This window comes from Vipera ursinii (assembly GCF_947247035.1).
Source record: "Vipera ursinii genome assembly, chromosome: 3".
Lineage (NCBI taxonomy): Eukaryota > Metazoa > Chordata > Lepidosauria > Squamata > Viperidae > Vipera > Vipera ursinii.
The window spans coordinates 67,454,447-67,470,538 of NC_139516.1; the positions used below are offsets into that span (position 1 = coordinate 67,454,447).

Consider the following 16,092-nt stretch of genomic DNA (forward strand, 5'->3'; position numbering starts at 1 on the left):
ACCACAGAGGTTTCTTCAAACAATGCAGCTTCCTTTGTTAGAAAACAGAGATGAGTACTGCTCTGGTAAAGTCAGACACAACTAGACGGGGGAAACCTTTACCTTTTTACCTTTAAGAGATGTCACACATACCCATATGCACACTCATACACTCCCCACAGAATGATGCTGTTATGTACTGGGCTTTTGGAATATCACCACGTGCGTTGCTGGAGAACCATTAGTTCTCCAGCAACGCACGTGGTGATATTCCAAAAGCCCAGTACATAACAGCATCTCCGGTCCTGCAATTGGTCAACTTTGGGTGGCAAACATGGGTACAATCTGATTGGTTGCTTCCAGAGGGCCTGGCTATATATTGTGGCAGGGTGACTCCAAATCCTCAATACAGTTTCTGCTTAAATAAAGTATGAGTTTATTTAAAATTTAAAACACTCATTTGCGTGTTCTCGTTCCTGCTCATCAGAGCCCACGACATAATAGATGCTTTGCCACCATTTCGTCTACACTTTTGAGTTGCACCAAAGGTTTCAATATAGGATTTAGAATTTGGACATACTGTATTTATGAGTTTCAAAAATATGCCATAATTTCTGTTTCAAAACATGTTGTTATTGAGTTTTGCATTACTGTACTTAGTCTTTTCACTTAGGAGAAATGCAAGACATAAATTTTAGCAAGAAAAAACACCATGACTTCTACAGTGTGATGTTAAGTGAAATTTTGGCTTGGTTCCCACCTTGTGCAAAACCATGTTGAGGTTGGTTATTTTCAGCTCACCTATTAGGACTTAGTGCTGTATATTAATCAATACAATATTCAGCCAAATATATTTTAAATTCCTGTGCGAGTGTTACATGTGAAGCAGGTCCTTAAAATGATAACTTCATTGGGAAAATATCAGCTAGTTTGTGATGTATTAGCACAAATGAAAAAAATGCTAAGTTACTGCAGAATTAATGGTAATTCAAAAGGCAAAAGCATCATTTTGAAATCACAGAGGTCCAGAGCTGCTTTCAAATAGACACAGAGTCCTTGTGCAGTACTTGAGAATTTTTTTTTATCTTTAGCACTATGTTTATACTAGCTCCAATGAAGAATCAATAGCATAAAATACTTACATGAATCTGTTGCTTATTGTCATGATCACCTCTAGGATAAGTCTTCATGACCAGATACATTTAAATATTGTAATATTGCATAAATTTATATAAATTTCTTCTTGTAAATGCTTTTTAATAAATTGGAAGGATTTAACATAGTTATTAAGAAAAGTAACAAGTACTAATCTAACCTTAGCAACATTCAATAGGAAACTGCTTGGAAGTTGAGTCATGGCAACTGGACCCCTTTTCATTTTTGTCTGAAACGTTTCACCCCTTGTCTAAGTAGCTTGAACTTCAATCAGTTCAATAGGAAAATACCAGAATTAAGTATTTGTAGACTTATTCATACCTGATTTTGAATTATCTTGTGGGTTTAGAATATAGCCAATTATATCTTTCAACTTAAACATTACCTCACTCATTTTTCTTCCCATACAAGAGCTTTTATTTTACATAAATGAAATATTACATTCTTGTGTGATGCTTTTTTTAGCCCTGTAGTTCCTAAGATATTTTTGTAATGTTTTTTTATTGAAAAGTTTTACAATACATTTTATCTTTAGCAAAACAAAACCCCTCCCAACCCCCCCCTCCCACCCTCTTCCCACTCCCCAACCCTCCCCAACCCCTCCCTCCCTCCCTCCCCCCCCCCGACTTCCCAGAGCTGAGTACAGGGCATAAAAATACAAACAATCATAATCTAACTTATGCAAACAATCCTAAACTATTTAAACTATCGCACTTTAACTCATATAGATAAACTCCAAACGTATATATATCATATCAATAATTATTCAAATGCAAAATAATACTTTTTAGTCCCATATTTGCTCCGTAGTATCTTTCTGTTGCAAATAGTCTTTCATATTTTTGTAATGTTGACAACAGTGTATTTTAACAGTTCATATCATTGTCATTTAGTAAAGAAATGGTAGAGTGCAAAGTGTTCTGCTTTGTTCAGTATTTATAAATATGAATCCATTTGAAATATGAATGTTAGTGAAGTGGTCAAACAAAACATACAAAAATATTTTATATAATTATAAATTATTATAAAACTTTTATTCATAAAACATGAAACTCAGTCAACTGAACACTCATTATTATTATTATTACTATTACTACTACTACTGCTACTACTACTTATTATTATTATTATTATTATTATTATTATTATTATTATTATTATTATTATTATTATAATAAATTAATAGGGAAACATGTATGTATTTGGACTTTCCATGAAATAGCAACTTATCTTTTGGGCTCAAGCTTAAATGAGGATTTATTTGAAATAACTATTTTATACCATGCAAATAGTTGAATATACAACTTGATGTATTGTTGGTATGTCAGATTTGATATAGTGTGGGCAATATCATAAATAAAGTTTAGGACAAAAGTAAAATAGTCACGAGATGGCAAAGTCATTGATAAAAATGATAAATTATTTCCTACAATGTCCAGGTCTCCTTGACCATTTACAGGCAGGAGGTGACTGTGCTTCCAGCTGGAATAGAAGTGAAAGCTAGTTAACAACTTGTATTTTCAGCTTTAAAATATACTCATGATAGAGTCTGATTTGAAAGAACATCTTGATTCTATATTGACTTAATAGGATGCTTGAACTCTAAAGTGAAATGGACATCCTGTCTTGTGGATTTATTCGGTACTTGTTCTAACAGAAAGGCATTAAAATGAATGGGAGGTATTCTGCTAAGGAGTAACATAATGCCACAGTATTGTTCATTGCAGTCTTTCAATGTATCTTTGAAGATGACCTTCAAGCATGCTGTAATCATTGTTGGCTATAGGTTAAGGCTAAGAAAGGATTGCTGTCTCTGTTGATAGAACCTCAGATGATATCAGCTAAAATTAATTGGATTCTTTAGCTTGATTCTGTTGTTTAGTTTGAATAGTCCTCCTTGCTCTTACGGCAGGGGTGTCAAACTGCCGGCCCGTAGGCCAGACGCGTCACCAGGAAACCTCACCTACCCCACTGCCGGCAATGGGAAAAAAGCTCCGATACGTCGCACGATGTCACATGACGTTGCAAGTTTGACATGTCTGTCTTTTGGTATAGTGAGTATAGGATAAGCTCTGCAGTATTTTTGGAGGAGCTAGTGCTAGGAGCCATCTTGACAATGGCTGCTTGATTCCCAAGAACCATCATTAATAACTATACCATAGGTTTTTCCTGCACTAAGAAAAACCTCCTATATTTAAGTGGATTTAATACATTGCTACTGCCCTTCCTTCCTTGCCTTTCTTTACTTCATATTATGTCCAATAGTTTGAGTGAGGAAAAGCAGAAAAATCACCTGAAGACCGTATTCTGGGTTTCTGCAGATTGGAAAATTGGTTGCCCACAAGCTGCATAGGCACATATAGCTAAAGTCTCTCAAATGGAGCTTAGCACTTAAGAACTGCATGTCTCTGTGATGCTTTTGATGGACATAGGTGGTGGGCATAAAATTGCCATTAACTAGGATTTTTTGTCTCCCCAATAGACAGCATAGCCCTTGAATTTTTTAATGGTCTCATTTCCAACTACAGAATAGAATAGAATAGAATAGAATAGAATAGAATAGAATAGAATAGAATAGAATAGAATAGAATAGAATAGAATAGAATAGAATAGAATAGAATAGAATAGAGCTGGAAGGGACCTTGGAGGTCTTCTAATCCAGCCCCCTGTTCAAGCAGGAGGACCTATACCATCTCAGACAAGTGACTGTCTAGCCTCTTCTTAAAAAATCTCCCGTGATGAAGCACCCACGATTTCTGGAGGCAACCTGTTGTACTGTTTAATTGTCCTCACTGTCAGGAAATTTCTCCTTAATTCCAGGTTGCTTCTCTCTTTGTTCAGTTTCCAACCATTGTTTCTTGTCCTGGCCTCTGGTGCTTTAGCGAATAATGTGACCCCTCATCTTGGTGGCAGCCCCTCAAGTACTGGAATATTGCTATTGTGTCTCCCCTATTTCTTCTTTTCTTTAGACTAGCCAAAACCCAAGACCCATAGCCGTTCTTCATATGTTTTAGTCTCCAGGCCTTTGATCACCTGAGTTGCTCTTCTCTGAATTTTTCCCAAACTCTCGACATCTTTTTTGTGATACGGTGACCAAAATTGGCTGCAGTACTGCAGTATCCAGTATAGGTTCAATTCTGCTTACACCGGCTGACCCCAGTGATCTGTAAGGTGGTAGCTTTTTTTAAAAAAATATTCATTTTACCTGCTGTTTCCAATACACTGCAGGAGAGCTAGATACAAATTAGCTCCACTGTTGAACATAGGTCTCATTTTAGAAATCACAGAAGCCCAGAGCTGTTCTGAAACAGACAATGTGCAGAAGTGCCTTTAGTTTTATATTTGGAGTGTTTTGTATTATAGCATTATCTGTAATTTTATTTAATAGTTTCTCTTCTGTCAGAATGTACTTTACTGTTTCTATAGAAACATTAACTATTGCAATAACATTATTATCTTCTAGATGGAAGGGGAGATTAATATATATGTATATAGTTTACACACACACACACACACACACACACACACACAGACACTTGTTAAGTAACTCATATTTATGATGGTTGCAGTGTCCCAGGATTATGCGATTGCCCTTTTGTGACCTTCAACTGACAGGTCGTAAAATGGGGCAAAACTCACTTAACAAATATCTCACTTAGCAATGTAAACTCCAGGCTCAATTGTGGTCGTAAGTTGAGAACTACCTGCATATTTCCTTCCTTCCTTCTTTCCTTCCTTCCTTCCTTCCTTCCTTCCTTCCTTCCTTCCTTCCTTCCTTCCCTCCCTCCCTCCCTCCCTCCCTCCCTCCCTCCCTCCCTCCTTCCTTCCTTCCTTCCTTCCTTCCTTCCTTCCTTCCTTCCTTCCTTCCTTCCTTCCTTCCTTCCTTCCTTCCTCTTGAATGACTGCCCATCTTAAAACACAATTCTTGGTGGCTCTCACAATAAAACCCAGAACTATAAAAACCTGGTCTTAGATCAGCATTCAAGTACAAAGACAATTGGACTCGCAAGATTGAATTTATTAGTCACTGTTTCCATCAACAAATTATATTTCAGAAGACACGTTTATATTAGAAGGTGTAACTTTTCTGTCCTTATTTAGTTGGTGCTTATGCCTGATCAACTTTCAGGGCCTCCAAATATGCTAGATTACTTCAAGTAGAACTTCATTCATTCTTAAGATGCTTTCCTTTTCTAGAGAGCTCATCCGTAAATATTGGCTTTCTGATACTGAATCTGGCAACATTGCTGATCACGGCTGATTTTCTGCTATGTATTCAAAATGGACTGTGATTAATACATACATATATGGATTAGAAAACAAACAAAAGTATACGACATCATCAAGAGAGTAAAAGAATTGAAATGGAAATGGGCTGGTCACATAGCAAGAAGAACTGATGGCAGGTGGACCAAGGCAGTCATAGAATGGATCCCACTTGATAAAAAGCATCCATGAAAGATACCTAAAATAAGATGGATCGATGCCATCAGCAAGTATTGTGGGCCTAACTGGCAAAGACAGCTCACAAACATATTAGTTGGAAACAGATGGAAGAGGCCTTCATTCTGTACTGGATAGACAATGGCTAAAATGATTTTGTGTGTGTGTGTTAAATAGCGGGTTCTTTGGCACAGGAATGAAGATGTGAAGGTGAGTACAAGGTAACTCTCGCTGCTGGCTGTTTCGGTGTTGCGTGTTGGGCTGCTTTTGGAGTCGGTTGATTTCTTCGGTGTGCTTGGCATCCTCACGGTGGACCATTTCTTCAGACTTTGTCAATTTGGCAGGCTGCACTTTTTGAATGGCGCCCCTGGCAGCTTCATCGGCCATCACCTCGTCTTGTGCTTCAGAAAACGTTAAATTGGGCCTAGCAAAGAGTCTCTGCTGAAGCATTCTGTCCCGTAGACCGCAGACGAGTCGGTCTTGTAGTCTCTCTTCTAAATTTGCAAAGGCGTGCGGCCTGACTCAGGCCCTCTATGAACTCGGAAGCTGATTCACCTGGTTGCTGCACTCTTTGGTCGAACTTGAACCACCAAGCCATTTCAGACATCTTGGGCTGGAAGTGCCTAGTTAGCTTTTTTTTGAGGTCTGCATAGGAGACTGCTTTGATCGGTGTCGGCACGAAAAGGTTCTCGGCCAAATCAAAGGTTGCTGGGCCACACATGCAGAGTAGCGTTGCAGCCTTCAGTCCTTCTTCCGCAATCTGATTGGCCCTGAGGTAGTTTTCTACTTGTGATAGATATGATGGCCATTCCTCCGGGTGTTTCACGTCAATTTCTCTCAGTTTCCTGACCTTCGGCATTCTTTTGCTGGTTCCTGCGTTCTTCCGGATCCTGCTTCCAGGCTCAGGGAATGAGTCCACTGAGCACGAGGCCGCTAGCGTAGCTTGCTAGCCGACCTTGAGAGGGGGGGAATGCCTTTTGCCTCCGGCGTGCGCTGCGTTTCCCTTGTAGACTTCAACTCTTAATCAGTGAAGCAGGATCCCACCCTCGTCACCACTGTTAAATAGCGGGTTCTTTGGCACAGGAGTAAAGATGCGAAGATGAGTACAAGGTAACTCATAGTTTATTTCATGCAGAAACTACTGGGGAAAAGGCTGCAACTAGCCGCAATATATAGTCTAGCCCTTAGGTGGCAGCCAGTAGGTTTGAATCAACCATTGCTGCCTGGAGATAGCCAATTGCAACAACTTGTAGTCTGGGTTGCTGGAGAGCCGTTAGCTGCTCCAGCAACCCATGTGGTATTCTTTAAGAGCCCAGTACATAACAGTGTGTGTGTGTGTCATTTCTTCTTTTGAGAGTGGACATTGGAAGTTCACTTTAATGTGTGCTACTGTACACACAGAAAAGTGACAATAAAAGTTGTCTTATCTATCTTATCTTACATAGGCTGGGTGAGATAGAAGTCCTGATTTAATGGGGTTGATTCTGGTCCAGATGTTGTATTAAGACCTGGCTTGTAGCTCGGTGTGTTTATTGAAGCTGTTTCCTTCCTCTGAGGAAGTCATTTTTCCAATGAAGTCATGACAGACGCTGATAAAAAATCATCAGCATGATTTTGGGGTCTCGTGTCATTCCTTAAATTAATATATTGCTTATTCTGAACATTCATTGATGCTCCATCCAAAGAAAACTTGGCAGAAATTCAGGTTGCTTAAAAGTAGCCATGGCATGTACAGCCAAGCAATCTTGTCATCTTTTAAACCATTTCTCACCCTTTGCCTTAGAGCTTAGCTAGCGTTCTCTTGATATGTTCTTGTTTTCCACACTTATCTTGCTTCTAAATTTGTTTCCCTAAAATTGTTTTGACATTTCTTCTACCCCCTAGAATTTTTCTTTCTTCAATAACAATAGTATTTAATTACGGTTCAACTGATACTTACAGAATGAATGTTATTTTTTAAAAAAATATTGCTGTACCTTTCCTGTTGAGTTGGTGATCAGAACAGTGAGATAACCTCCCAAAAGAGATTTATTAAAATAGGCAGGATTCTCCATATGGTAACCTTCTTTGAGTAAATAAGGCAAGCTGGTTATGTTGCACAGAACATGCTTTCCTATTCATACTATGCATTTTTATCTTTCTATTTTTAGAGAAAATCAGACAAAGATATGCAGAACTGCCTGGAGAATTGCACATTATTGAACTTGAAAAAGATAAGAATGGACTTGGACTCAGCCTTGCAGGCAACAAAGATAGGTCCCGCATGAGCATTTTTGTTGTGGGGATTAGTCCGGATGGCCCTGCAGCAAAAGATGGAAGAATGCATATTGGAGATGAACTTTTAGAGGTAATTTTTGATTGTATAAGGCTAATCAAATGGTTTTGCTGATCATGGTGAAAAAAAGTTGTTTAAGAGAACTGTCAACAAAATTAATGGTGGAAGTTGCTATAATGATAGAGAAATTATAAACAGGTCACCTTCTACTTGTTTCTTTTGTCCAGAATAACAGATCAATATTTACGGTATGTCTCAACCTAGACTTCAGAATAATTCTGATGCTGTCAGGCAAGGATTTTACTACGTGAATATGTTGCCCAGTTTTGTGGTGCTTGAAAACATTTACTTGGAAGCGTTCTCTATCCCATAAAACAATTTAATTTATATGTATGGAATGTAGCAATCTCATTTGGTGAATATCTTTTATTTGGGATATTTGTTCTATGCACATTTTTCCTTCTATTGGTTGAGTATTAAAATGCTGCAGGTGCATTCTGTGCTCAGTTATTTTAGAGTGATGCGTATTAGAATTTATTATTTATTAAATTTACATGCCTCCCATATTACTATCAAGCAACTCTGGGTGGTTTACAGTAACAAGATAGATAACTGAAAAGTTTGATTTACGCAATAAATCAAAACATTAATACTAACAACAAACTAGAAAAAAGGATCCGTCCACAAATGAGATGGGGGGGTGGGATCTTATCTAATCTATTAGCCCGCCTTCAGAATGGGAAGTCAACATCAGCTAGTTGGCAGAGCCAGGTTTTCAGGCCCCTTCAGAAGGCCAAGAGATAAGGGTGGATCACGAGGCACAGGAACCACAGCAGACAGGGCTGTTCTCTCAGACCCTACCAGAGACAATTCCCTGTCTGACGGGACCCACAGCATGTCTCTTCTGTTGGAATGAGTGGAGCAGGAGAATCCCATTGGAATTGGATAGTTCTTCAGGTAGCCATAAAGGGTTTTAAAGGTAAAAGGCAACAACAGATTGGAACTTGCTTCAGGGTAGTCTCTTATAAAAAAAAACATTAAATACTTAGCTAAATTGGTGTTTGCACAGGTAGCTCATGAGGTAGACACTGCAGGCTCAGGAAGAAAGTGTTGCCCCAAGTCTTATTTTAACTTCAGACTCGGTGATCAAAGACAGAAACACCAGGGCCAAGAGACCTGTTGTTTTAATGGGGCTTCAAAAGGAATGTTTACAATAAGAATTGTAGGAAAGTGTATACTAACTAATCCAAAAAGTACATTGGTAAGAACATACAAAACTGCCTTATATCTTGTCAGATTATTCATGTATTCTCAGTAGGCCTCCATTCTATTACAGCCTTGTTGTTTTACTTTATACCAAATATATTCCTCTATTGATTTTACTGAGCTCTGGCCCTTCCATACATTTCAGCAACCAATTCATTTTAGTACAGACAGGCGAGCTATTATTCTCTCTCATTTTCAATTCCTCATCTGTATATGGGGACAATGCTAGTCTGGCAAGCGTTGATAAGGTAAAAAGGAAGGTTCTTTGAAAGTAGTGGCTGAAAAGATGATGCTGGTTTTTCTTTAGAGCACTCTTTCTTCCAACAGAAAAAGAATTCAGACTCAGAAAAAAACGCTCAACATTTACAGAAATTTCACACTTTTAAAAAGCTGGTTTTCAGTATAACTTCAACTCTGTGACCTGTGGAGCAATCATATAGAACTGTCTTATTCGTGTGTCTCATAATCTCCCTGTGGAGCTTCCGCATATATTGATCATGTCACCTAAAATTAATGAGAGCTGAAGTACAGTAGATCTAATGCATCTTGACAACTATCACACAGCAGCAGAAAGATATCAGAAATTGGATTTCTGATAGGCCTCTGCTGAAATGCAAAAGATCTGAAGGTTAACAGATAAGACAAGACTGACATATCAAGGTATGTCAAGACACACTGCATTTTTTAAAAATATATATTTTATTAAATTTCCAAAATGAATAATAGGATAATAGGAAATAATAGGAAAGTAATAGGAAAAAATAATAGGAAAAAAGCATGAGAAAAAAAATAAAGGTTTAATAGGAAAAGAAAAGAAATATAGAAAAAGATATAGAAAAAGAGTAACTTCCAACTTCCTTCAGTGCCAGGTACAGATATATAATAACTTTGCCTCTTGCTCTAAGTTTAAATAAAAAATTAAAGGCATAACATGTAGAACATGCATAACAAACAAAAGCAATAACATTACAGAATCTTTCTATAATTGAAACAGATCTAGTCGTCAAATCTACAAATCAGAGTTTCTATTCTTTGTGAGCAAGAAATCCAAAAGTGGTTTCCAAATGAAAACAAAACTAGCAAATTTCTGCTGTTCATCAAAGTGGCCAATTTTGCCATATTACTCAGCTCCATTCATTTCACAACCCATTCTTCCATTATAGGATTTTGCATAACTTTCAACCTGTGTACATATAAAAGCCTTGCTGCTGTTATCATGTATCATGTGCACAGTAAGAACCAAGGCCCCATGATTCCTTTCCAATCGGTGTGTCTAAAAGAAAAACCTCTAGTTTTGATTGCGCATCAATTTTCAGTATCTTCTGCTGACTGCCGACTGCCAGCATTTTGGCAGTTCGATCCTGACTGGTTCAAGGTTGACTCAGCCTTCCAACTGTCAAAGTCATAAAATGAGTACCCAGTTTGTTGTGGACAATATGCTGACTCTGTAAACCACTTAGAAAGGGCTGTAAATCATTGTGAAGAGGAATATAGGTCTAAGTGCTATTGCTATTTCCAACACTTACGTGACATTCACTTATACCCTTTGACAATTTATCAGGTGTTAAATACCAATGATACATCATTTTATAAAAATTTTCTTTCACATCATAACTCAATATACAGCCCTTTACGCCACATGATTTCCCCTAGATCAGACATGTCAAACACAAGGCCCGGGGGCCAGATCCGTCCCGCGAAGTGGTTTCATGCGGCCCGCAAAGCCATCCTGGAAACAGTGAGGGAACGGCCCCTACTGCCTTGGCCCTGGCCCAGAGACCCTCCTTCTGCCAGAGACCCTCAGATCTGTCCCACCCCTGCCCAGGCCCCCATAGGCACCCTTGATGCGAACAATGTAGAGCTGGCCACGCCCACCCAGCAGGCCATACGCACTCTGGCCACGCCCACCCAGTAGGCCATGCCCACCCTGGCCATACCCACCCAGCCCCCTGAGGGCAACCACAATGCTGATGCGGCCCTCAATGAAATTGAGTTTGACACCCCTGCCCTAGATCTAGCATAATATTTTATCCCAAGCTTTGTGCCCATTTAATCGTACAATTTTTATTGTCCTCCTGATTCATTTTCAATAATATTAATGCACACACACACACACACACATACATATAAATAAATAAAAACAATAAGATATCATTAATATAGGTATCTTGACTTCTGATCACAACTGAGCCCAAAATTACTAGTTAACCTTTGTCCTGTTTTGCAACTTTTCTTGCCACAGCTATTAAGCGAACCACTGCAGCTGTTAAGTTAGTAACCTGGTTGTTAATGGCTTCCCCATTGAGTTTGCTTGTCAGAAAGTTACAAAAAGTGATCACATGACTCTGGAACACTGCAACCATCATAAATATGAATTAGTTGCCAAGCATCTGAATTTTGATCATGTGACCACGGCGACGCTGCAATGGTCATAAGTGTGAAAACGGTCATAAATCACTTTTCCCAGGGCCATTGCAACTTCAAATGGTCACTAAGCAAACTGTTGTAAGTCGAGGATGATCTGTACATAGCTCCCTTGCAAAACCTGTTTCTTCGTCTACAAAAGCAAATTTCTTTTTGTTCTATTTAAAATGGCGTGACTCCATCAACTCTATTTAGTCTCCTAATTTCATATTTTTTGGCTGATTGTTAATTTTAAAACCTGCTAGCATAGCAAATTCCCTTAATTTTCCCATTAATATTTCTCCTCCCTCTAGTCTAGAATATTTTTCAAAACTAACTGGTTTAGTTTTGCGACTCAGTTGCTTTTTAATAAATGTTTTAAAAAAATTTTTTTGCAGAACTAAAACAATATTAAAATGACCTCATTTGTGCTGCACGTAAGCAAGGCTACATGACATATTCTGTAGGAGTATGCTTTTATTTACATTGATCTCAACAAAATGGGTGGCACACAAATTTAATAAATAACTAAATTTGCAAGAGGCAGGATAAAGTATTGTAGGACCACCAACATATCTAACCCACTTTCCCCACTGAAATTCCTTGACATATAAACTGCTGCTTGTATTTCTGCATTAGCAAAATTTTAGCTTGTGAGTTACAAGAATAACCAGCCATACTAATTCATTGCAAACTATTATTATTTCATAGGAAAAGTATTAAATAAGAGAATAACAATAATGTAATAATTATCTTATTTAATACTTCTCCCCAAAATTATTTCTCCACATACTCTTCTGTTTTTGAATACTGTAATTAAATAATTAAATCAACCTGTTTTAAAAACCAGTTAATTATATGTAGTTCATTTACAAAGCATTTCTAATATTAATTTTAGAGGGCAGAATATTAATTCTTTCTTAAGCTTTCTTCAGGGGTTGAAAGTAACATTAATGAAATGTAAACATTCTTGAACAACATAAGACCCAAAATAATCAGAAAGCAAGAGTTAACTTTAAGTGCCCAGTTTAAGCTAAGTAGTTTTAGAAAAGGAAAACAAAGTTTAGTAGAAATAATTTTTCAGATTAATATGCCTCCCTTCAAGAAACACAGCCATTATATCCTCTTTCTTAAATTTCACCTATTAGTTTTCATTATCTTACATGTCACATCCCCCTTCAGCAAAATATTTATGATGCCATTTGCTCTAAAATTGTTGCCTACAATTGGAACTGTCTCGGTTAAATAATGCTTTTAATCTTTGTTCATAATTTGGCCACTCTGTTCATTCATTTATCTTATTTCCTGTTGAACTTTGTTATTTCTTTTTCCTATTTACGTGCATTTCACTTATGATAATGCCTCTAAATCAGTAGATTTTAGTATTAAAGTATACAGTTCGTTCTTTCATGAAGCCTGCTTGAGCTTTTATTTTTTTTAGAAGAAACCACAACATGTTCTGTGTATGTGTGTTCATGTTTTAGGGGCACATATTCACAGTTTATAAGATTAGTAATAAAGTAGCTTGGCATCCTGCTAATAGAGATCAAACTTTCTGACTTTTCATTGGAAGCATTATTTGATTAAATCTACATCTGAGATCCTTTATTTGCTTACATCTAATGGACAGAATCTTGCCAAACTAAAACTATAAATTTCTAACATACTACATATATCATGAGAACTTCTAGGGCAGGGGTCTCCAACCCCCGGTCTGTGGACTGGTACCGGGCCACTGCATTCCAGCAACCGGTCTGCACAAACAAGCAAAGCCCTATCCGCGGGATGCAGGCAGTTCACAAAACTAGGCCCCCGTCCAGTCTGCGGAAAAATCTCACTCCACATAACCAGTCCCTGGTGCCCAAAAGGTTGGGGACCTCTGTTCTAGGGTGTGGCTACCCTGAAACTCTTCCTCCATCCTCTATCCAGCTCCAAACTACTCAGTTTCTTAAGCTGGATGTCTTTCTTGGAAAAGTCTGGCTTGTCACAAGTTTCCCCATCTGCTTCTCCAGATGCATATCCCCTAACAAACAAGACTTTTACCGCCTTTACAAAAAATGTATGCAATGTATCCAGCCATCAGTTTTATGAAATTCCCCACTAACTTTCATCAATAATTTATTTTTAATTTACATTTTTCCAGTGCTTCTTGCTGCAAAAAACAACAGTACCATTTGATTTTCTAGCACTTTCTGATTTCTGTGCATAAAAAGTTGTATTTTCCAACTTCTAGAGAATTTTTTAAATTTTGCTATAACAAAAAAATATTTTTTAAAAAGTTTCCATTCCTAGATCTGCTATTTCCTATGTATAAAGCCATCTTTGTAGCAACTAACATCCCAACACATTTATTATCTTGACACTGTCATAAGATGCATACTATCCATATAGACACACATACACACTTTCCATGCGAATAGGGCCATTAAATCAATCATTTTGTGCATGCTCTCTGTCTTTCCCTCTCTCAAAAATTTAATTTTACAAAATGTAAGTATATATTTTTTTAAAAAAACTGCTAGCATTACCCATGAGTGTTTGCAAAGACACACATAAAAAATTAAATCTTGCTTTGCATGGAATTTTGCCATGATTTCAGATTTCCAAGCAAATGCCTTGAAAAAGATTAGCCTTAACTATTTTTTGCCTTTCATGTATTTGTATGCTTTGTCTTCAAAAAACTGTTGGTGTGCTTAAATCTCTCGGTAATACCGATCTGTGACTTTAAAAGGAAAATGGTAAAGTAAGGTACAGCTCCAATATGGCTTGACTTGATAATAGATTTAAATCTCCATTATTCTGCAGCATTTCCAATACATTCAGTCATATTGTTTGAAGTGGCACATGCCCCGAATTATGTTGAAGCAATCAATCTTACTCCCTGAATTATAGCAATGACATAATTATTTCCTGTTGATTATCAGCATTATTCACATGATTGGCTAATGTAATGCTTTTTTTTTTTAAAAAAAAAGCCAGAAACGTCCTGTTTTTCAAGGAAGAAATTACAGTCTCCTCATCCACTTTGCCCTTTTACTTTTCTTTATTTTTGCCTGTAACTCAATAAGATTTAGAGAAAGGGAGGGGGATTTATGCAATGTTGCAATAAAATTAAGACGTAATAGTGGACCTTTTGCTTCTTTTTAATTGGTAAATGTTCTTTACAAAACAGATAAATAACCAGATTTTATATGGGAGAAGTCACCAGAATGCTTCTGCAATAATTAAGACGGCACCATCAAAGGTCAAACTGGTATTTATACGGTAAGAATGATAATCATTAACAGTTGGGCTGATGAGGTCAAGAAATAATAGCCTGAAGTGAGAAACAAAAAATTCAGTATTGTCATAAAACTGAAAGCTACTAACATGTTTAGTCAAGGGCAAAATATTTAAATGTTGCGCAACTATTTTGTACCCAAAGTGAAGGCTGTCACATTAGCTCTGCAGAGAAAAAAGTCAGAAATTCAATTGGGGCAGTAACTTCATTTGGCTAATTGTGGGTTGCACAGTCAAGCTTTTGAATTTGAAGAATTCTTCATCATGCAGCTGTATTTTAGAAAAGAAGAAAAAGTGGAGGAAGAATAATTGTGATTAATAATGTGTTCAGGCCAATTGTAATAAAGGAATATAACGTGTCAATAGACTATAGATATTTTGGCTAGTTCCTATCAGGTCAGAGGAGAGGAGGATTCTCAAAAAAAGCTTCTGGGATGGAGAAATAAGTAAATAGTTTTGAAACTATTAAGACAGTTTTAAGTTGTTTGTGGGTGTGTACATGCACACCAGTTTCTAGATAATTTAAGGTGATGCTGTTGATCTAATAAACCATTCAAGGCTTAGCTGCTGGATATCTGCAGAAGCACCTTCTCCAGAAGCTTCACCTTCACCAGTATTGTCTTGCCCCATTAGATATTGTAGGGAGCAGGTGCTGGCAGTCCCACACTTCTGTGAAGTGAAGGACCCCATGGTGAGAATAACAGAATAACAGAGTTGGAAGTTCTTCTAGCCCTACCCCTGCTCATGCAGGAGACCCTATGCCATTTTTGACAAATGGTTCTCCAGTCCCTCCTTAAAAGCCTCCAGTGTTGGAGGTATGGTGGCAGCACGTTCTGGAATAACTTCCTCTTGGAGATTAGACTAGCCACATACCAGTATCTGGTGGACTGGTGCTAAAACCCAATTTGTTTTTTCTTGATTTAATGCAATCATGTCATTCTTGTTCTCTGTCTTGGGTTTTTGTGGGTGTCTCTCTTCGGATTAAGTTGGTAATCATGTTTCTTTGGAATCCGTTGGCTGTTAGTACATTAGTGAGAGTGTGTAGTTCGGTTTTTAGGTGTTGTTTGTCAGCTAGGTGTTTTGTTCTGGAGATGAGTGTCTTGGCTACGGAGTTGATCTGTGCTGGGTGGTGGTGTGAGAGTGCGTTCAGATAGCGGTTTGTGTGTGTTTTTTTATGGTAGATAGTGTGTCCTAGGGAGCCGTTGGATTTCTTGTAGACTAAGACATCAAGGAAGGGAAGTTGATTGTTAGCTTCTGTTTCCATGGTGAATTGTATTTTGGGGTGTAGGCTA

At 37.7% G+C, this 16,092-nt stretch overlaps 1 protein-coding gene across 1 annotated transcript in view; it reads left to right on the forward strand.

Annotated features, from left to right (window-relative positions):
• PATJ (PATJ crumbs cell polarity complex component) overlaps window positions 1-16,092 on the forward strand; it is a 168,411-nt gene that overhangs the window by 106,429 nt on the left and 45,890 nt on the right. Inside the window, exons 29-30 of the mRNA XM_083359895.1 lie at window positions 7,728-7,924; window positions 14,694-14,785. Of these exons, the coding sequence (XP_083216021.1) occupies window positions 7,728-7,924; window positions 14,694-14,785 (289 nt within the window). The remainder of the gene's footprint in view (window positions 1-7,727; window positions 7,925-14,693; window positions 14,786-16,092) is intronic.